This window comes from Eutrigla gurnardus (genome assembly GCF_963514095.1).
Source record: "Eutrigla gurnardus genome assembly, chromosome: 1".
In the NCBI taxonomy this organism is placed as follows: Eukaryota; Metazoa; Chordata; class Actinopteri; order Perciformes; family Triglidae; genus Eutrigla; species Eutrigla gurnardus.
In genome coordinates, this window is record NC_139915.1 from 168,522 (window position 1) to 191,991 (window position 23,470).

The 23,470-nt window shown below is 40.5% G+C and overlaps 2 protein-coding genes across 5 annotated transcripts; one reads left to right on the plus strand and one right to left on the minus strand.

Moving 5' to 3' along the window:
- Nucleotides 1-204: 204 nt before the first annotated feature.
- btbd10b (BTB (POZ) domain containing 10b) lies at nt 205-6,754 on the plus strand. 4 transcript variants are annotated; one of them, XM_084002194.1, is made up of 9 exons: nt 205-348; nt 767-914; nt 2,950-3,146; nt 3,623-3,938; nt 4,065-4,167; nt 4,352-4,472; nt 4,775-4,972; nt 5,066-5,176; nt 5,729-6,754. In XM_084002194.1, the coding sequence occupies exons 2-9, from the start codon at nt 814-816 to the stop codon at nt 6,058-6,060; spliced, it is 1,479 nt and encodes a 492-aa protein (XP_083858320.1). In that variant the 5' UTR covers nt 205-348; nt 767-813; the 3' UTR covers nt 6,061-6,754. The 4 variants fall into 4 exon arrangements, with proteins under 4 accessions (XP_083858320.1, XP_083858321.1, XP_083858322.1 ...); XM_084002195.1 differs by having other exon boundaries at nt 2,953-3,146; XM_084002196.1 differs by lacking the exon at nt 767-914 and having other exon boundaries at nt 220-348; nt 2,953-3,146.
- Nucleotides 6,755-21,287: 14,533 nt separating this feature from the next.
- Nucleotides 21,288-23,040, minus strand: rassf10b (Ras association domain family member 10b). The gene has a single exon (XM_084018311.1). The coding sequence runs from the start codon at nt 22,817-22,819 to the stop codon at nt 21,506-21,508; it is 1,314 nt and encodes a 437-aa protein (XP_083874437.1). The 5' UTR covers nt 22,820-23,040; the 3' UTR covers nt 21,288-21,505.
- Between the last annotated feature and the right edge of the window lie 430 nt (nt 23,041-23,470).

Below are 23,470 nucleotides of genomic sequence, written 5' to 3' on the forward strand. Positions count from 1 at the left end.
GATATCGCAGGTGCGCGTAACATCTCGCGAGACCTGAACAACACTCCTTTTTAGGAAATAGTACAAATTGCTCTGCCCGCTGCTGAAAACGGTTAAAACGAATCGATAACTTAATTTGTATTGGATAATAAAACATTTGTATTCTCAAATTACAATCGATGTTTCAGACAAAGCGAACGTCATTAGCGAGTTCGCCAAAAAGCTATCCTTCCTATCTTTGTATGCGTCACTACGTCAAGCTATTAACCGTCGCCACGTCGGACGTCAGTCAGAGTGTTTTGAAAGGAGATGGCTGGTTAGCTGCTGAGAGATTTGGATTACATTACAGCGGAAAACGTAGACAACTAGGTATCTATTCTTTATATTTTTCCACATCTGCTTCGAATACGACAGTCTGTGTTAGAACTGTTGTTCGAGCAACTCCCGTGCTTTTGTCTTAATAGCGTTGTGCCGTACCGCTACCTCGCCAGCTAACGTTAACTAGCTTGCTTGCTAACGCAGCAAACTAATGTTAGCTAGCGTCAAACTAATCGTAGGCTCACTCAGTCTGACACCAACGAGATGTGGATCTGAGATGTGTCAAACTAACCTAACCTAACCATTTAACGTCAGCGACAGCCGCGACCACGCAGCTTCGTTAACCTTCAAGTCGACAGCGCACGTAAACTCACTGACAACATTTTTTTTAGCCGACAGCTGCTAGCCCGTGGCTTGCTAGGAGCTGATCTGGAGAGCGAACTGACTTGTTGATTCCGTCATTAACCAGATAATGAACCGTGAAAGATCCAGACCTAACTCCCCCCTGTACGGGTGATGGCAGCACGTCTGCAGTCATATGACAGTAACTCCAGTGACACCGAAAACTGGGAACGAAACGCAACAAGCCGGCCTCGCAAACTCTACAGGCATTTGAGGTGAGCCATCTGAAAATCTGGCAGAGCTCAATGTAGTATCACTCACCGTTAGGGGACAGGACAGGACTGATGCTGGACTATACATGAGTCACCTATTGTTAAATGTGAAATAATTGAACAATATATTATGGTATGCTTCAACTATTTCAAATCAGATGATAAACATACCGTATCTGTATATCATGTTGTTTATCTTTATGTTGCACATGAGTCCTGTCTTGTATCAAGTCACTAGATTAGCCAACTTTTGAGATCTATATTATTTTATTTAGCTTACATGTAGTGTGGATTGGTTGACTTCATATGGACGTGCTCTGCAATTACACATACAATGACATATTTTTCCACATTACCCAAATCTAGCAACAAGAATGACAATGTCATGATTCCGACATTTCTGTGATGGGTATTATATTGCAAGAGGATTATGTACAACATGTCATATTTGTTAATGCGGGACCTTTTCTCCAAAATTACAATGCAGTTTTTGAAAAGCATCTACAATTTTATATACAACAGAAATCAATCATTGTGCAAAACACACCACACCTTTTCCCGTAGCAAATCTGTTTTGTTTTTTCTACTGAAGGAACAATAGAATGGCGGACATGATGGAACAATAGAGTAGGCAGGAAAAGTTGAGACTTGTACGTTTGGACTCAGGTCAAGGGGGGTGTCCTGTTTTCCGGTGGATGGTGGGTGGTTTTGGACTGACTGAACATTACCCTGCAGCTGTGCCTATCCCTCAAAGGGGAGAAAAGAAAGCTTTTCTCCTTTTTATGAAATCAATAACTTATATACTGATGTTTTTTCTGGTTGCGAGCAAATTTGACCCGTCAGAAATTAATCTTAAATGAAGTTACATTTGCATTATTTTGGTGCCTCTACAATATTTTTGCACTTGACTATGTACTTCCTTCTCTAACTGCGATTACAGAGATTGAGAACACTCTTCTTGTGTGATCTAAAGATCAGGCATCACTGATATTAGTTTAGTGTTAGATTGGACATCCAAGGTGATCACAACATGACTTGCATTCTAAGTCAGTGTGTCATACTTATGAGCTTACAGAATGTGGTAGGTCTGGTTGTTGAAGGGAATGTAATAAAGTTTTTCACTGCCTTAACTGTTGAGCGTAGTTGTGTGTAAATCTGACGATGAAGATAATTTATTTTTATTTATTTAACCAGGAAAAAGACTCATTGAGATTAGACATTTCTTTTACAAGAGTGTCCTGGCCAAGACAGGCAGCAGCATTCTCATACATACACACAAATACAACACAAACATTGAAGACACTTAGCATCCAAAAACAGCAACATTTGAAGGTCAGCTACAGTAATAAAAAGCCTCAGGCAAAACAACTACAACCAGATGTTTCTGCCTCCAGGTCATCCAATTTCACCTTAAAAGAGTTCAACGAGACCAATTCATTGTGCTTCAAAGTTTTTTGTAACATGTTCCAGGCAGAAGGAGCAGCAAATCTAAAAGCTTTCTTTCCCAGTTCAGTTCTGACTTTAGGGACAGACAGCAAGAACAAATCCTGAGACCAAAGATTGTAAGTCCCAGCATTACTTTGGTTAATGTAGGACAAAAGTTAAGAAGGAAGAAAACCTAAGATTGCCTTGTAAATGAGAATATGCAGGTGTCTCGGTCTGCGTATTGATAAGGAGGACCATCCAGACCGCTCATACAGTGTACAGTGATGAGTCAGTGCTTTAAAACCAGTGATGAACCTCAGAGCTCCATGATACACAGTATCAAGAGCATGTAAGCTTTTAACCGATAACCAATGTGACAACACAGTTAAATTGTCAGGGAAATAAATCCCATCTTCTAGCAGATGTGTTTTGTCATAATTAGATTTTGTCAACAGGTGCACAGAAGTCGTTTGCACAACATCTGTTAAGCTCTTGAAACTGTCCACCAGAAATGGGTGTGCCTGTCTGTCATCATTTACAACTACTGTATGAAATATGAACATCCTCTGTGCTTGAGAAAGAGAGAGGAATGCTAAGTATTTTGTTCTCAAAGCAGCAGTCAGGCCCGAGCATCTCGACTGAAGGCAGAACAGAGGAACATGAGCATGCATGGTGCCAGTGGAGGCTGTGAACGCTCACGTGACCGCCGCCGCTCCAGCGATCGCTCCAGGGACTCCTCGCACGAGAGAGAAGGCCAGCTTACCCCCTGCATTCGCAACGTCACCTCACCCACCCGCCAACACAACAGTGGTGAGTGTGCAGGGAGAGAATAAAGGGCTTATATGGATATCATGTTAGAGGTCCACAGCTCTTGGCAACTACTGGAACAGCTGACTTAAAGCTCAGACGTGGATTATATCTTCGCCGTTTTTTGGCTGTGAATGAAGCAAGTCAGCAGTAATCTAATCCCCCTGTTTGTGGTTTTACCAAGACAGCTTGTAGTCTGAATGTCTGGATACAAGATATTTGTTCTGTGTAGGGTCCTTTTCAGTCTGGTTGTTTTAAATCAGATATTACTAATAGTGGACCACGATTGAAATGTATGAATCTGGTAACAAATCAGGTTCCCCAACAGTGTTTCTCATTAATACAAAAACCTCCAAATCAACCTGCAGAATGATAGAAAGTGTATGTCAATAATTAAGTTATAACACATTCCTCTAGTTTTAAAAGTTAGAAGGGGAAACCGTCCTTTTTGAGTCATTGTTCTGCCCGTCTGTGTGCAGACCGTGAACGAGATGGTGGCCCATCATCGAGGCCCAGTAGCCCACGGCCTCAGAGAATCTCTCCCAGTGGCTCCAGCAGCAGTGGGGTGGTGAGCAGTCGCAACAGCAGCCTGTCAAGTACAGAAGGCACCTTCAAGAGCTTGGGAGTGGGCGAAATGGTTTTTGTCTACGAGAATCCCAAGGAGGGAGGAGCAGGTGCCTCAGTGGGAAACCGAAATATTAGGACCTCAGAAAGAGTCACCCTGATTGTTGACAACACACGCTTTGTAGTAGATCCTTCCATCTTCACTGCACAACCCAATACCATGTTGGGCAGGTATGGTATACTTCAGAATTTGTATCTGTCATTGCTTATTATCGGCACAATAATTACAGTTAATATGCATGCAGATGTAGGTATAGCAGTGCTATGAGAATGTGGCATTTCTATTGTTTATTTCAGAATGTTTGGATCCGGAAGAGAACATAATTTTACACGGCCCAACGATAAGGGGGAGTACGAAGTGGCTGAAGGCATTAGCTCAACCGTTTTCCGAGCAATCCTGGTCAGTCTCTCTCTAATTCATCTGTATCAATGGTGGGGCGGACCAATCACCCTTTCCTACCCGACTTCCAGCACCCTTGCTCAGACCACACACCTGATCATTTAAAATACATAAGAAAGATGAGTAAATGGATTAACACCATTTGAAATGACTGCCTTCTATGTGTTTTCTGTCTAATTGACAGGATTACTACAAATCTGGGATAATCCGCTGTCCTGATGGCATCTCCATCCCTGAGTTGCGGGAGGCGTGTGACTATCTATGCATCTCCTTCGACTACAGCACCATCAAATGCAGAGACCTTAGTGAGTATTCCCTCTGGGGCACTGAAGCTGTGTTCATCATTTTACGGTGGTTTGAGTCAGTAGAGATATGGCTGATACGGTTGTCACGTTCTTCCTCTACAGTCTTACACAAAACAAAACGTCATGAAACAAAGAAAGTGCTGAATAACAAATATATTCTATTGATGATAAGGATGTTTATATAGGGTTTTTATTTATGGCCTCTAAGGCTTGACACATGTTAGACTCATGGTGGAGAGTTGTGAGAGCCAGTATGATCTGGTTCACATCTTCTAACTGGTACGATCTCCTTTTGTTGTCAGGTGCCCTGATGCATGAGCTGTCTAATGATGGAGCTCGCCGGCAATTTGAGTTTTATCTGGAGGAAATGGTTCTGCCTTTGATGGTGGCCAGTGCCCAGAGCGGAGAGAGGGAATGTCACATTGTAGTCCTTACTGACGATGATGTGGTTGACTGGGATGAAGAATATCCTCCACAAATGGGAGAAGAGTATTCACAGAGTGAGTACACACTCATACAGACACACAGGTCTGCACATGTACCAATGACAGATATGTGATTCACAAATCTTGCTTTGGTTCTTCTCTTTGCAGTCATCTACAGCACAAAACTATACAGATTTTTCAAGTATATTGAGAACCGAGATGTTGCCAAATCGGTTTTAAAGGAGAGAGGATTAAAGAAAATAAGACTGGGCATTGAAGGTAAGTTGAACTCTAAAATGATGGTTTTAATATTACTTGTCATTGGAGTAATGAGGGAAAAGGGAAAACATAAATATCTGTTTGGGTTAATACGCATAAAAAAGGGAGCAGTTAGTTGGCGTGTGACCCAAATGAATAAAAGGCATGATGAAATTGAAGGAGTCAAATAAAATAGAGTAAAATGGATAATATAATGGCTAAGTGAGAAATATCTAGCAGAGATATATATTTTGATATTATTGAGATCAATGCTGAGAGGAAGATTGTTTGAAATCCGTTGCAGCTATGTGGTTTATCATTATTATGTATCAATGTGTCCCCCGGTTAGTCGACTTTTGCCTTTTCCCTGCTCCAAACCGGCCTTTTAAGAATCTATTGTTGTCGGGCTTTGACACCCAACCCTTTTCATAATACTATTCTGCATATGATGGTTCTGCGATGACCTGTTTGCCTACTGGGTGATTCGCTCTTGTCCCATCATTCTGGTCTATTAGTATTGTGGATAAACATAAACACTGAGCTAATAATTTGTCCACATCGTTCCTTTGGCAGGCTACCCTACATATAAAGAGAAAGTCAAAAAACGACCAGGAGGTCGTCCAGAGGTCATTTACAACTATGTCCAAAGGCCCTTCATCCGCATGTCATGGGAAAAGGAAGAAGGGAAAAGTCGCCATGTGGACTTCCAGTGTGTGAAGTCCAAGTCCATCACTAACCTGGCGGCGGCGGCAGCAGACATCCCCCAGGACCAGCTGGTGGTGATGCACCCCGGCCCCCAAGTGGATGAACTGGACATCCTACCTAATCACCCACCCAGTGGGAATCACTACAGCAACAACTACAGCAACGAGCCTGACCCGGATGCACCTTCACCTGCTGTCTGAGGACACACTGGTCCTCTTTCAATGCCTCTGCCCCTCTCCTATCCCCCGAGACCTTCTCCCAGCATGCTGCAGCATGGAGCGCCAGGGGCACCATAACCATATTGCCTTGACACCTCCTTTGCAGCCTTAGAGCCTCAAGAACCTGGTTGACTGTAGAAAAAGAAATATGAGGGACTTACGTCTGGTGAAAGGAACAGTTCACTTTTATTTTAAATTTTGTTTTTTACTTGACCAAAGGAATTTATTTTTCTGTTTGGAAAAAACACTTATTATTAACATTATTAGTAGTATTATTTACAATGTTATTGTACCTTGATTTGATGGGTTTGGCTGAGCACTCTTGTGGTGTCACTGTTTTCTCACAGGGTTTTATTTCACTGATCATTTTGATTTTGATTCTCTTGGGTGGCCTAATTACTAAATGTGCTTTGGGGAGAATATGACTTTCTGCTCATGGAGAAAATCGGTTATCACTGCATAGTGTCATGATCTCCAGGTGAACTCCTCTCAGATGTCTTTGAATCTTGTAATTGGGTATGTAGTCATTGGCTGGATCTTATGTGATGTTATGCTCCTCCCACAGCCAAGATATTAAAGCAGAGCACAGGCTGGTGTGGTCAGAATATTTTTGTGCAAAGCTTGAAATTGTTGTTAAAAAAACACGTAAAATCATCAAATAAAGACATCAAAATAACACTTTTGTACATCCCATCCTTAATAGTGTAAAATGTGTCAACAGTTTCAGTAAGACCCGTCACAGGAGTGATCACAGAAAGGAAGTGCACAGAATGGATAACGAGCTTTCACAGTGTTCTTTGTACAATGAATAAAAGATCGAGATACAGCATATATCAACTGGTACGTAACTAATACAAGAATAAACCAGAGATGTTTATTTCCATACCATACCCTTTATAAATTAAAATTTCTTTTGATTATTTAGCTATTTTTTATGCCAGCTCTTTCTTTCTGACACAACAGATGAAACTGCATCTTCAATCGCCCTTTGAGCCTCTGAGATCACAGTGGACACGTCCATCCTTTGGTGCAAGTAAGCTGACCATTTTTTTTGTGTAAATTATCAATTTGCATTATTATTTTATCCCTTATTTTTTTATTTTTACATTTAAAGGTACAGCAACAGTATTTCAGGGGATCGATTAGCATAAATGGAATGAAGTATTTATAACAATGTTGTATCATCTACATAAGGTGTCTCTTCATGTAGCTGCTGAGTTGCACAGCCTTGTTTTTACAGTAGACCAGAATGACCAAACGCGAGAGCCTTTTACGTTTTTACGTTACCTGAAGGCCACCTCTCCGTCATGCTTTCTATATTATGGTAAAGTGAGCCACCAAGTGCAAAACCGTGGTATTGCCAGCCATCGTCTGACTTCTTTCGCTCCTTAAAGCTATGGTCTACGATTTGGAATTTAAAAAAAAATCCATTCAATCTATCAGCCATAGGCCTGCATAGAAATTGACCAATAGGAGCCATTGCTCCGGAAGGCTCCCATTGGCTCGTACCCTCCATCCAATCCCCTCGTCTCCCCTGCTCCTCGTCATCCCGCCTCGTCCCCTCCCACTCCCGCCTCGTCGAGGGGAGGGGTTTGGTTGGGGGGGCGGGGATGCTTTTTCAAATCTCAACTGACTCAACTGATTTGCAGAATGTAGACCAAAGCTTTAAGTAGTGATAATACTTGGTGCACAGACCTGAGCTAACGTGGAACCATAACAAGGAACGGGGAGATGTTTCATCATGCTAGCTGTTGGTCCACCACTTTGGTTCAGACTGTAGAAAAGAAGTGGATCATCGTGATGTCACCCATTGGTTCAAAGCCCCGAGTTGGGCATTTCGACTGGCCATGTTGACATTTTTGCAACCAGTGAACAGAGATGACTAGCCTACTGCGGAGGAGCAATGAGTGGATCTGACCACAAGCGGAAGAGGCCTCCCATCTGGTCAAATTCCCCTTCACACTTTTGTCTATAACCCATATCAGAGACATGAATGCCTTTCCATCAGTCTCAGTCTCAGCTGTACTTCATATTAAGTGCTCATTAGTAGATGTTACCGTGCTAGTTTTAGAGACAATGTACTCCACCTCTTTGGTCCAAGGTTTCTTAAAACTCAACCAGCAGCTTCTTAGTGTGATGAATGAGCTGTCTTTTATTTTCAACTTGCAGCAGTTTGTATTGATCGTCTTTCTCATCTGCAGCACTTACAGCAGACAGCGACAGAGGGGGACAAGAGCAAGTAATGGATGAACCGTCCACAGTTCACACGAACTACAATGCTATTTTCACCCACTGTAGCAAAGCACTGTAATAAGTAGATCAAACACATTAATCAGTGTCAATGCTGTACGTGGACAGCCGTCCTTGTCTTTGGGGGAAACGCCTGCATTGTATATATATGTGCAATAACAGTAAATCAAGTGTTGGCCCAAGATGCATAATGCCTGTGGCATTCTGCGAGCAATATCATCTTCATGAAAGTATTTGTAAAATGACGTTCAAAGCAGCTACAGGTATTATTAATTTGACTGACTTTCAATTTCAATTCAATTTTAGTGATACTGGATTAAGAATTTCTAAGCATTACCATTGGAAATATGATTTTGACTGCTGGCGTTTGACTGCTGGGGAGGACGCTGGCGTTATCTGTTTCGCCGCTTCTCCAGTCGAGCCAAAACAACGGCAATACAAGTTGTTTCTCTTATTTTTTTTGTTTTTATTTTTAACAAAACTGCTTTTAACCTGTAGCCCTTTGAGATCTTCGGATGAAAAGGGCACTATAAATCAAATGTATTATTATTTATGATTGATGAGGTGTGTACACAGAAACAATTAGTAAAAAAACGTCTCCCTTTCTCTACAAAGAAAAACTATATATATAATATATATATAATTTAGGTAATAAAATGCTTTTATTCTCTTTGTCTAAATTGACATTGTCTTAATGAAGACGGAGGACAATTCAAGCGATCACAATGTCAGAAAAGCAAATAATAATAAGTACATAGCTGAGATTTAGGAGCACTTTCTCTGAGAACGTATTTGTGAAGTAATCCATTTAAAGTAAATTTCATGTAGATATAAGATTAAAGTGTCACTCTTTGTGTTAGATAAGAGGGATAATTTAATTCCATACAATGAATAAACATTTATTTCAACAAAAGCAGCTTGACTAAACAGGCAAACAGGTAGGAAACAAAAGCAGCAGGTTTTACTGGCAGGTGTGATGCACTCAAGGATACGATTAAGGATCCTCGTCTGAGGTGATGAATATAAAAGGCTGCTATTTTGAAGCTCAAGTAACAATCTGCACTTGTTATATAGTTAGATGCTCTTTGCTCCTTTAAATACATCATTGTTCTAAAAATACATTTTCATGTTAGTAAAAGCGGAATCCAAAAATAGAGATTTTGATCAAAGTCAGCCTGAATATAGAAGTTGGACAGAGTGGACAGATGGTAGGAGTAATCTTATTATCCTGTATCCAACATCCTCATATTACTATCATAATTCCTCTTTTTTCCCCAAAGCATTATTAGCCTGTTTTTTTAACTGCGATATAAAAAGCAAGTCTGGTTCATCAGATCAAACTGAACTCTCTTTAGTGTTGTACTGTAGTATCGTATATGTGTCTTTTTCATATTTAGTAAAACAATGATTTCTGGATCTCTCAGCTAACAGAAGTTAAATACTTGGGGCTCTGCTTTGGTGCTCACTAACTCCTGCTTTCACATTATTGTGCAGGATGAACAACAGCAATTCAAAATAAGCACAGTGATCCATGTGTTTTCTAAATCTATGAACAAGAACATACATCCTCTGTATGTCATTGAAGAGGTTACCTGGTTTGGTATATCTTGTAGGGGATTCATATCTGCCTTTTGATAAGAGACGCAAGGTAGAGTTTATTAAAATTGTATTGATTCATGAAAAACAAATGTACCAGAAGAAGCTCCCTCTGCTTTCATTTGACTCAAGGAAATTGCTTCCTAAATTGCCTTTTTTTTTAAATCTGAAAAGAAAATAGTCTGTCTTTGATAAGAATCAGATATGCTGCTAGGAAGTTGTAATTCTTAATTGTAGCAGCAGCAAGAAAGTCGTGGGCCTGTTAGTGGCAGTTGCTGATGTATTTGTACTTCTGTTCCAAAATGGAAGGGAAGGAAGAGCACGTATTCAGCATCCTGGTAAATAAAGTGAGAAAGTAAGTCAAGAAATCATAAGAATTTTGTCTTTCTCATTATGCCAGTCTTGCCACATGTAGGCAGTAGAGTGCAACAAACAGATTAAAAATCTCCTCATCCACATTATCTAACATACTGTTTTTTTTCTTCTTGCAAAGTCTTTTTTTAACCATCAATAACATGTTTGCTAGTAAAATAATAATTATTCATAAAGGATACTTTACAGTTAGCATTTGAATAAATTGGTACGGTTTTAGAAGAATGATTAATTCTTATGTGATGCAATTCCATTGTATAATGGTACAAGAGACACTTTATTACACTTTATTAATTGAATTACATAAATTGTTGAAGAAGATGCTGGAAACCTTGTTGTAGTCAGCAGTTCAAGTCATCCTTATCCTCATCCTTATATTGTCAACATGTTCTGTCATTCAAAGAGATTTCTACATATAACAACAAATTCAGAATGTGTGATGCAAATGGTAATGTGCAAATTTAGCAGTCAAAAGCTAAGGAATCTGGAGAGAAAGAACTAAATAAATACATGTAATTGCTTATGTTGCAGTTAGGAGTCTCTGTGTATCAACATTTGTTGATGTCACTGTGGATGACAGTGATTTCAGTTTATACACAGAGGTCAATGAGTTCAGACAAGTCTGTTATAAGTCTGGTTTGGCTGAGCCGGAACTTCACAAGATAAATGAGCATGAACAACATGGATTTTAGACCGAGCAACCTGCTAAATAGACTTGAATTGTATCTGCCATAAGTGACAAGATATCAATCAGCCTTAAAATGGACACAGTTGATGCCATTAGTACACGTCACACAGCAGGTATACAGGTATCATCTGTGACTATGATCTTTATTTCTAAAAACACATAACAGACATATAAAATGATGAGATTAAAACCTCAGTGCTTCATGAAAGCGTACACATCTTGTAGGGTTTCAAATAAATTATTATATCATCATTAATCAAAGAGTGTTGTCCAGTCTTTTGGTTATAAAACATAACAAATATGTAGTTTGGAATATAAGCAGATGCTTAAAACTATTTGCTTGGCTTTTTGGCGGTTTTCACCCTTTTTTAACAGCTGGGCGAGGACGAGCTGTAATGTCTTCTAATTTAATATAATCCACACAAGGAGATGTGAACATGCAACATTATACCTTATTTAACTCCACCCCAGTCCAACCATCTGCACTTCCTGTGGATAAAGTGTCATTGAACCACATATTGACAGGTGGAAAATCTAATGAAAATGTGTCTAAAGCATAGAATGCCATAAAATGTCAAACATTTTGTATACCGTAGAAACGTCATAAAAAATCATAAAATATATGCCATAAAAGAGGAATACAATTTTCATTAAAAGAATCATGGTATGGTATGCAATAAATGAAATTTAAAATATTAAGTATAATATATGTCATACTTTGGTACATGATAGAAATGTCATGAACATATATCAAAGTGATGAAAATGTCATAGTATGCCATATGTTGTTAATACTTTTGTAGTATTGTATAACAAAATATCATTATATAGTATGACATAAAACATCCTAGAAATATCACAGTATATTATGCTATAAGGTCATACTTTGCCATAGAATAGAATACAAATGGCATAGAAAAGCTGTAGTAAACTGTAAAGGAGTCATAAAATGTCACAAAAAGCATATTGAAGTAATATTTTGTATACATATCATAGTATATCATGCACTGAAAAAGTATACTAGGTCATAAAAAGTTATCAATGTGTGGAAAAAAAAGAATTGCATAATATGCCACACATACCATTGTCATGATAATTAGTAGAATAAAATGTCATAATATGTATTGTAAGTATGCCGTAGAAATGCCATGAAAAATATAGTATGCCATGAAAATACCACAAAGTGTTATATCATTGTATATTATAAAATCAGGTCAAAGTACAGTAAAAAAAAAAAAACATAAAAAACATCCTAAAAATATAAAAATATCTGTATGGTATATGATAACAGAATATTATGCCATAAAAACATGAAACAGATATAATACTGAAGTATGCCATAAAAAGTAATAGAAATAGTATTTCATAGTTGGATTGAAATTGTCAGAAAAATATATTATAGTATATCATGAAAAGGTGACAAACATATAGGATAGTATGGCAAGACAAGGTGATGAAATATAAAAGTATAGTATGTCATGAAAATGTAAATAAAATATGATATCATAGTTTGCCATGACAATTTCATAAAAATATCATTGTGTAGTATGGGTTGAAAGGGTGATAAAGATATAAAACTATAGTATGTCATGAAAATGCCGTAACAATGTCATTGTATAGTATTGCATGGAACTATCATAATATAGTAGGCTATACTTTATGGTAATATGGATTATTCTGCTAAATATTTTATATAGTAAGTACATTATACTATAGAAATATCATAAAAAATGTAGTACCTGTTGACTTTAAAGGTGATGTGTTCCATCCGTTTTGTTTGATATCATCAATATTCTTAAGACACTTTTAGATCTACTTTATTCATCTGGATGAAGTCAAATTAAGACCCTTGAAGTCATAAAATGTCTCACAATGATGACCGTGCTTCTGAGGGTTTCCAATGATATCCTCATGTCCTCTGATGCATGTGATTGTCTTCTCGACCTCGGTTCATTCATTTACAGGCGATGCAGAATGCCTCAAATCTCTTTACTGGCACCCTGCACCTCACATCTCACTCTCACTTACAGAGAATTACATGGTCAGACATCTACACATGTGGCTGATCTACTTCACCCTCATCCATCTGCTCGTACTCTCAGGTCAGACATGTTACATCTTGTGTCCGTCCCACACTAAGAGTGCTCTCCTGCTGGCACATAGTGACCCGGCAGGAATTCCTTATTCTTTATGTGCACAGTGAGGAGACGTGGGTGGTTATCTGAATGAGAAGCAGTCTTCCTGCATTTCTTCAGATGTTTGTCCTTGAAGCAACAGCCATGGATGAAGGTATTCATTTGAACATGTCACGCAGGTCATGGTAATCTTTGAGAGTTTTATCTGAGGACTTGCTTTAGGTTTTTGAAGACGTTTCACCTCTTGGATGAGAAGTTTTCATGATAAGTTGCCTATTGTGATCTGATAAGGATATAATTCCCTTTTTCCACGTACAAATATGAGTATGACTGTTGAGTGAGAGTAGTAGTAGTCTGGTCTGGTGTGTAAGTATACTTATTCTGCTGTGTAAATGTAGTTCTGCAGCTAGTGTGGCTCCTAAAATAGAATAAATTGAGTCATGTGAGTCCTGTTTGCTTCTCTACCATGGTTAGAGTGTCCAACAGCATAAAACTCACCTTGGGAGCGATTGTAGGGAGAGGAAGGAGATGGCTTTGAAAGAAAATAGCATTTTTATCCACATCAAGGCTCTCTTCCACATCCACGTCTTCTTTAAGTCACTGTGTTAGACCACTCTGAACTGTAGAGATTTTAAAAATGATCAGAACAAAAAGAGCTTCAGAGTGGATGTGTTGTTACAAACGTGACCCTTTAAGGTCAGATATCACCACTCAGCATCAAGCTGTGTCCTCTCTTTTTTATTTAAAGTGCAAACCAAATTTGTCATGTGATCCCCGGGTGTCAACTAACAAGTGTTATTTGTAGTTAACAAGACTTGTGAGTGTTCATCCAGGAGCAGTGGGGCTCCATGGTGACGAGGAGAAGCTAAGAAAGTGCCCATATGTTCATTATATTCAGTAATAATGGAGAACAGGCCTCCAGCTCCAGATGTGATCCCATTGATGTTACAAAGAGAGAGAGACTGAACTCTGTGGTGGGCTCCTGTCAGTTCTCAACATGCCTCGTATTCAGGCCCTCGTGGAGCTCCACCAATCACATAAGAACTGTTGCCTCTTGGACTGCTTTACCCGGCCAATGAGCACAAAAGGAATTCAAAACAGCTCAAGAATAAAGCTTCAGTTCAGGATGAATTACCATCTGTGTGAGATCTCTCTCCCTCTCAGCAGAGCTTCAATTCTGTATCGTCGCATGTAGACCATTATTATTTTTAAAGTTCATCCTCACTTTTATAATTATGATGCATTTAAACTTTTTATTTTGCAATTAGAACAGTTGTCTCAGAGATGCAGTTTTCCGGTGTGTCCACAAGTTAATGGCCGTTATCTCCACTGAGAGATGTAATTGATTATCTATAGCGTCTGCATGAACCCGGCGCTCTGCCCTGGGTGACGCCAACGACGAGGATGAGTAGATAACATGAGCAATGAAAGAGCTGGGATCAGTGTTGTATAAAGTACCCAAAAGCCATACTTGAGTAAAAGTAAAAGTACCTTACTGGAAAATTACTCAAGTAAAAGTGAAAGTTGCCTGCTAGAATATTACTTGAGTAAAAGTAAAAAAGTAGCTTGTATTTACTGTACTTAAGTATCAAAAGTAAAAAGTACTGTTAATAAAACGCAATCAGAAATTTGCCCACTCACACACTCCTTCGTGGCCACAGGTAATACTAAACATAGCGATTTCAGCTGCATGATTTAAAAGCTAACTTATTAATAACACTACCACTATGTAAATTAGTCTGACTGTCATCATCAGCTGGTTTGCTATATCAAAACTCGGACTCTCCAAACACAGGTACGGTCTCCAATAACACCAGAAAAAGACAGACAGATCATTCAATAACCCAGGAGTTCAGTTTTTGGCTAGCAGAGGCCAAGCCCACTCACGTTAGACCACGGAGACGCTCAGGGGCCGAGGGGCAGTAAAAAACAAAAACAAACAAACAAAAACGTAATCCTCGACTGTATAGTTTCACTGCTTGGAACAACACACTCTTTGCTTCACCATTAAAGTCTATTGACAGTAACACTATGCTGGTTGTTTCAGCAGCAGGTTCAGTCACCGATTCAGTCACCTCCTCCATCTTTGACATTTTGCTTCTCTGTCTTCCTCCTTCTCTTCAAGTAGGCTAACATTAGAGACCCGACTTGTCTGAGACTACTACTAGCATGACAATGCGACCATTAATGTGAAATTTGGCCGCTGATTTCATCCGCCGCACAACGGGGTAAACCAATGATAACGTCTTGCGGTCTGTATCTCCCAACATCATTGGCTACTAGTCCCACTACAACAAAACAAAGATTGTCCATTGGCTGTCACGTTCCTTCTTATTTTGTAACGAGTAACGAGGATGCTCAGGTAAATGTAACGGAGTAAAAGTACTGATTTTTTTCGGAAAATGTAGTGAAGTAAAAGTAAAAGTCGTCAGAAATAGAAGTAGTAAAGTAAAGTACAAATATAAAAAAATACTACTTAAGTAAAGTAACGAAGTATTTTTACTTCGTTACTATACAACACTGGCTGGGATGTATAACCCTGAAACTTTCCTTTCCTGATGATAACCGCTTTTACTCCCCCAGTAATGTATACTGAATGAGTGTATGGTTAGTGGTAGACACCCTGTAATGGCATGGGTGTTACATAAACCCCCCCAAAAACAATATGAGGATTAAAAAACAATATAGATGAGATTATAAAAACCTAGTAGTTGTCCTAGTGAGAGTTATAATGCTTATTGAATGTTAATTTCATGTTTTTATTGTCCCACAAGTGGATATTTTTGCAGGAAGGCACATGATAACCCCCCCCCCCCCCCCCAACAAAAAAAACCTCCATACAGAATATTGTAAAAAATATTGATTAAAAAACAACACTGAAGCATAAAGAGTGCAGTATGTGAGAGACCAGTCGTGTTATATTTGAATTAAAAGTATGTAGTTCACTTGGAATAAACAAACTGGTCCAGATTAGTTAGAAGGATTTAGTTTGCCCAAAGATATGTTAAGCTCCGAGACTTTAAACAACTGAATTATAGTGTTTTTTAGTCTCCACTGTACTGTTTGTTTCAAAATGAGAAATGGTATGACCCACAAAAGTACTGCAACACAATCCATTCCCATTGTATGTGAAACCAAACGTTCCATTATGTGATAAGTAGGGGGTTACAGTAATTGTTCCGAGGAAAAAACCTGGTGCATTTAGCCTAAAGCAGCATCCATTCACTTTTACGAGAAGGAGATAATGAATTTGAGTGAATTTCAGAAACACCCTCTTTATGAGTTCTTCTGTAAATGATACACCACACACACCCATGAAATCCTCTGTTCTGCACAATAAGAGCATGTCTGTGCGTTGTTGGAGGAAATCCCTGCCATAAACTCACAGCTCTCCTTTCATCACTTATGGGTGTGGCACCTTTACATGAACTACATTTACTGAAGATACAGGATCCACCCTCTTTGTCTCTTTAAGCCCTCCTCCCCAAAAAGCCCAGTCTGCTCTGATTGGCTGGCAAATCCTTGTCAAATCCATATAGAAGGGCTAGCTTCAAATAATCTCTATTTGAATCAATTCACATGTATACAAGTCAGAAACAGATGCTGTTCACTTAGTACTTTTTTTAAAGTCACCTCCAAGTATTTGATTGTAAAAGTATAGATTCAGGATGGAGTATCATTTTTTCTGCCTTTTTATTGAGAGAGTGAGAGTGAAAGGGGGAGAGAGAGAGATGGGGATGACATTGCTGAAAGGGTTGGAAAGAAAGCAAACATCACGACTGACTATCTGACTGATCTTATATAATTATCCTCTTTTACGCATCTGGTCCATTGAAATAGAAATGTATCTTCCTCGAATATTTTCCCAAAGGAGAATTGCATGAAATGATTCTTGAAATGAAAAATACTTTTTCAGATTGCAGTTAGATATTCACGACACCAGTAATGATGTGGTTTTATAAGGTTTGGGAAGCAAAGATGTTGCTCCTCTCAAGGTTATTGGAGGGTAATGAGCCTGCTGGTGACAGATCTGGGCTGAATCACTTCATACAGGAGGTGACAGGCTTTGAGATGCTCACTAAGAGCTTGTACAGTATCCCACAGGCGAGGTCCCGGGGTCAGCACACGGCCTTACAGGATTAACACACCTGCCAGCAGCACAATGAGGTCTAATGAGAGCACACTGGCGGCCCCGGTCTGTGAGCAGCAGGCCAAGTGCTCTCTGAGTGGCTCACACCTCAGCGCCGGTATTGAAGTCCTGGTCTCTCGAGTCAATACCTTCATTAGTGACTTCATGGCAGATCACTCTCTGAGGCCGAACAAAGGGACAACAAGAACACAAAGTGACACATTCCTGTGATTAGAGAACTCTGGCAAGCTGTGCCAATAAAATAAGTTCTGTTTTCTAACTTGATGTGCAAGGAATTTGCTTTGACAGCAGGGGAAATCATACATTTCACTGTAATTCATTTGACGAGTGTTGACACAATGCAACCTATCAGAGGCATTTGTGCACCTTTGAGGCCCCTTTAAAAGTTGAAAGTTCATAGAAAAAGGAAATACATTTCATACAACGGACTCATAGGCAGTAGGAGGCAAATAGTGGCCCATGGGCCAAATCTGCCCATCCAGCAGAAAACTCTGCCCCCTTGCAGTATATTTAATATCCGAACCTTTACTCCTGGCACCATAGAGTGTGACACGATGGCTGATTCACCAACGATTGATCTAAGCTGAGCTAAAAGCCAAGTCTCTTACAATGCTTCCTTTCATTTTGACCTGCTGCGAAGGTAACTCACTGATCGGGTTATGATTGAATTATCAGCATTTGCGTTAACACACCAGCTGCTGACGTGTGAACGTCTCCTCTGAAGAGGCTTCATTTCGTCATTCGGAGAGAGTCGATGCACAGAGAGAGTTTCTTCACCTTTACGACCCCCATGGCAGAAAGAGTCAGATGGCAGCGATGCTTCAGTAACTTTGACCTCTGATAACGTGACCTGTGAACCCTGTGATGACCCCAGAACAAAGACTGTGGCGTTTTCTTTGTCTGGGCCTGAGATGATTTTGTTAGCGTGCACAGGGATGCGAGTTGAACACGCATATAAGTCAGGAAGTTGTAATTAAAGACAGAATTTTGGATCTACTTGTGTGATAACCGAGACAAAGAGAGCAGCAGACGGGCTGCAGGAATCTCTGACTGCAAAATGTAAAAAAAAATTAGAACATTCCTCAACAGCTTTTGTCTCTTTAATCATGAGCTTAGAAAAGCTGTAGAGGAAGGACTCCTGGGATTCCTGACATTTCTCGAGTGGCTCCAGAGATCTGGGGACACTCTCCCTAATCAAAACTCGACATTTCTGCAAGTCCCATTCAGCGATGTGGGAAACGCTCGACAGAGACTTCATCCCTGAAACAAAAGACAAAGGAATGTGCTCATGTTTTCCTCTGAGAATATGGCATGTAGTAGCCTATTACATTTGAGGTCGCCACATGGGAGATAAAGGGGTTTTTCTATCAGGTCAGGCTAATTTATGTTGGCAAATGAAAAGGGATCCACATGCGAGAGCAGAGTGCTGTTGTATGTCAAGAGGCAGGAAGGCTGCCATTCACAGAGCCTGTAATCCAGTACTTCCCCCGGTTTGACAATGGTACTGCCCTAAATTCAAGACACTTAAGATGGCCTCTGTGTGTGTGTGTGTGTTCTTCTACTTCCATCTTTGTTAAGAATTTGAGTTTCAGACGTTGACAGTGAGGCCATTTTTGGAGAACTGAGGATATTTTGACGCTACAAAGAGCTGTTAACTTTATACTTTATATGAAATGTTATTGTCCACAATGTGGAAAATTTGGCTGCTCCACAATCAACATGAATTACAAACAGGACAATAGCAAGACACAGTAAAAACATTGGGAGATGGAGTCGATTAGAAGGAATCAAGTTCTTCTTTGTAGATTTAATGTCAGAAACTGGTCGTTGCATTTAGTTGCAATAGTTAAAGTTATGGTTAGATGATGCATTGAGTCTCAAGATGCCTTTTTAATAAACAACATTCATCTGAAACACCATGCTTAAACATTTCCTCTGACTATTTGAATTAGTTTGTCCAAATTAAGAACCTAATATGCGACTATGAGCTGCCTGTGAAGGAAGCTTCTTGATCGCGTGGTAAACCGGGAGCTGTGTGCAGTAAAATCTCTCTAATTGCTTGTCAAGCTTAATTAAAGAAAGAGATGTACCTTTGTTTGATCTGAAGAGCTAAACTTCACTTTGACAGTAGACGCTTACAAACCGAGACGTGCCTCTGGCAGCAAATTAACACAGCAGGTTGTTTTCTAACAAGCCGAAAGAAGGTGATTCTTTAAAGAGTAATCAAAAATATTCATTAGAAAGGTCTCTAATCCATGATAGGTCAATACATTTTTTTTTTTAAATAAAGCTTGGGATCAAATCATTTCGGGGACCCCCTGCAGTAACTCTGCAGATCCCCTAGGGGTCCCGAACCCCCTTTTGAAGACCCCCGTTCTAAGCAAATATTGTTAAAGCAGCTTGTACTTTTACTATTAATTTTTTTTTTTTTCAAGTTTGCATTGTCAGTTTCACTCTGCTTCAAAACATTTAATAAAGTATTTTCAAAAAGTCATAAATAAATGTTGGAACAGCCACATAATGTTTTGTTTTGCTCACAATTTGAAGAGGATTTTGAAGCACATGACTGGATTACTGCACAGTATGATTATGAACAGCTGCCTATTAATAATGTGATAATACACAAGTCTCTGAGTGCCAGTGAACATATCAGTGTGATATTAATAATGCCATACCCATCACTGTGTCATACTTGGAACACTGAATCCCAGCGGATCCTCCAATAGTCACACATAAGTGAGTTATGTAACAGTTTCTGTGCTCAGTCAGTGTATGCGCTGAGAATGACGCCTCATATTCTTCCTGTGGTTTTTAATATAAGCATTCTGAATATAAACAGAGCATTTTTGTTCCTGTTAAATGGCCTTGGGGGATGTTTCAGGGCCACAAATCCAACTCAGAACATTGTCATCTAGGCCATAGTGTTAGTCTGAGCCTATTCCATAACAGGAGTATTACAAACAAAACGTTTTAGAAAAAACAGCTCACCACGTTTCATGATACATTGTATTTGATGTGGATCTGTAATTTCAGCACCAATACCAATCTGGCATCATCAGAGGCCAATGATATTCACTGGGACACATTATCATTTCCAAAAAGACTCCTTAAGGAGCCTTAAAAGGTTTCTCAGCTAACTCCATGGAGGTGGGATTTATTGATAAAGACTAGGTGTCCTTTATTTTCTTGAATCATTCATCTTCTAGAAATGTTTGGGGAAAGAACTTAAAATATACCTCAAGTATTACATGACACAGAGCTCCATAGATGGAAATGAAGAATGAATGGAAAGGGGAAAAAGAGGGAAGAAATTCTTCTTCTTGACCTCATAAAAATGTCACTGTGTATCGTCAAAGTAAATTCTTCTCTCAGTATGATATCAGTAATGATTGTAAAGTATCAAAGTGGTCTGACCAAAACCTCCAAACACGTAACTGCTGAGCTGATTTGAAAAGATGTTTTCAGCCCACCGTCACAGCTGCTCCTTCCTGTCGCCATGAGTCAAATGAACCAGGGAGGCCGACTGTGCAGATCAAATGTGGGGTTCCAATACTTTTAATGACTTGGATGTGAGATTATGTTCTATAGTTCAACCATAAAGCACAGTCATGTCGGGAATTCCACTTTCACAGTGTGCCTCTATCAGACATAACATGTCTTATCAACTGTTGGGGGTCATTTCTGCTTGAGAGCCTCTGTTATGACTTCAGATATTATTATGACTTTGTGATTCACAGTAAAGAGGCCACGGAGTCTGGGTCATAGTGAAAGCTGAGATGTCGTTCACAATCTCCAGAATAATCCCAAAGACCTTTGACTTTGTGTTTTGGCTGCGTCGCTGCTGACTCTGAGGTGTTTATTAACACGGCAGAGGTTGCAGAGATGATCTCTTTTAACCACAGATTTGGGCATATTTCAAAGGCGAGTCATATATTGTGTCACTGTTCCCTCCAGTCCTGACTTGAATATTCCAAAAAGAACATAAAAAGAGAACTCAAGCTTCAAAAACAGCATTTATTTTCAACTTTCTCAGTGAGATTAACACATATTACCCCAACAAATAGGGGTTGTTATTGAACCAATGCAATATAAGAATATGAGGTTTGTTATGATGCCATACAAAGATAGTTTTTTCCATAAAATAAGACAAATTCAGCTCCCCTTAGTTCAGAGTCAATATGATCCCTGAGACTGTGGACGTTCCAAAGTGATAAGCAGTCAGATAAATGGTAAAATCCTAAACCAGTGACTCCCACACAGGGTGACTGTCCGAGTCCTGGCTGTGCAGAGAACTTAAGCCAGTGTCTGAGTCATCGTCGTTCACGCTGTGAGCTTTGGACAGACCCCTGGCCTGCTCCACCCACTCGCTCTTCCTCTCCAAAGCGCTCCTCATCCCCATCTTATCATCTGTCCCGTGGCTACATCTCTCCTCGGCGACTGTCCCTTCCTCTAAGTCCAAAGTGTTCACTTTCTCCAGTAAATCCCTCATCTCCTTCTCCCTCGCTCCGCAAATCTCCTGGGTCAACACTAAATCGCTCCTAATAGCTTCTAAATCCGTGTTGAGGCGCAGGCCGATGTATAAACTCGCATCAAGTCGCGTCCTGATCCGCTCTTTTTCCAAAAGCAGCTCGCTTTCCGCCGCTGTGTGCGCGTCGGCGCTGCGCCGGGATGGCGCGTCCTCCCCGGGCTCGGTGCTCTGCAGCTCCTCTCTCCTCCGCTGCATCCAGCGGTGGTTCAGCTCCTCCTGGATCTGCCCCGTGAAGATGTCCATGAGGGCTTCCTGCTCCCGCAGCTCCTCTTGCAGTCTGACCACCTCCTCACACTGCCACACATACTCCTCAAAGTTGGAAAGAGTCTCCGCAGAACACACCTGCTCTCCATCCCGGCGGGGAGCCGCGCCAGCGTCCACTAAATACGTGTCCTGCACATAATTCACCCCGTGTGTCTTCATCCTGTCGAAGTGCACCTTCGCCTCGCACCTCTCGATGTCCGCGTCCAGCTCTCTAATCCTCTGCAGCTGCTGGCGGACTGTGTGATCCTGAGAGATCACGAGATGGACCAGAGTTTCCATCTTCTCCGCGGAGGACGCGTCTCTTTGCGCCCTCTTTTTGTTGATCTTCTCCAACTTTCTGAAAGCTTTCTGGACGACCCGCCGCTGTTTCTCGGGCGGGACGCCAGCAGCGGGGAGCCGCGCGGTCCCCATGGTAACACACGGGCTGTGTTTGCTGAGCACGACCCGCGCCTCCGCGCTCCGGGCTCCGCGGTTCGCCAGAGACGCCTCGCTTTTCACCAACACGAACTTCACGTTCTTCCGCTCCTCTCCCCACGCCGTCCACAGCCGCAACATCTTGGTGTTGTTGGGTAGAATCCTCTCGAAGCCCCTCCATTTCTCCACGATGCAGTACGCCGCCGTGGAGAGGCCGCGCCGGGACTTCTGCTCCTCAACAAGCACTTGGACCACATCGGCGCAGGTCGTGCGCTTTGACAAGCCGAACACGAGCTTCTCCTCTCGGCAGGCCCACACTGATATCTTACTCTCCCCCGACTCCATCGCGAACTTCTGCTAAACTCTATTTCTCATAACCAAAAAGTCCAATAATAAAAGTCGTTTCAAGAACGATTTAAATCCGCGCGTCTGAGGGAAAGCGCGGCCGCGTCCATCTCCTCTGCGCGTGCTCGCTGCGTCCCAGACGCGTGTGAGGAGTTGCAGACGGGGCTCGAGCTTTTTGGAGGTCCAAAGGTTTCCTGACGCCAAGTCAAGGAAACACTCCTCTGACTCCGCTGCGACCACGTGACTGCCACCAGCGAGTGTCACGAACCAGTTCTGTTAAATAGTTATTGGGATTCATTTATTCAAAACTGAGAACACATAATTCAACTTTTTTTTTTTTTTTTTTTTTTTGCTTCGGGTGGCAGAGGGAAATACAATATAAAGTGAACATGACCTGCATTAAAGTGCTTTTTAAAACATATTTACTGACTACTTTATCTTTGGTTTGATCGACCAACTCCCGACAGAAACATCTGGTTCAACTTGTTTTCACTGTGTTCCTTTTCAAGAAGCAAATGCACAGGGAGTACAGAGCTGCTAAGATGCAAGCATAAAAATACTAATAATATTATTATAATTAATATCAAAATAATCACAAACAATGACCAGGCTTTCCCCTCAGCACAAGCCTGTAAATTAAGCAATGGGGTA

Coding starts and splice junctions, on each gene's coding strand:
- btbd10b (XM_084002194.1), top strand. CDS start 814: ATGGCAGCACGTCTGCAGTCATATGACAGTAACTCCAGTGACACCGAA. Junction 3,939..4,064: donor CCCAATACCATGTTGGGCAG/GTATGGTATACT, acceptor TGTTTATTTCAG/AATGTTTGGATCCGGAAGAG. Junction 4,973..5,065: donor GGGAGAAGAGTATTCACAGA/GTGAGTACACAC, acceptor TTCTCTTTGCAG/TCATCTACAGCACAAAACTA.
- rassf10b (XM_084018311.1), bottom strand. CDS start 22,819: ATGGAGTCGGGGGAGAGTAAGATATCAGTGTGGGCCTGCCGAGAGGAG.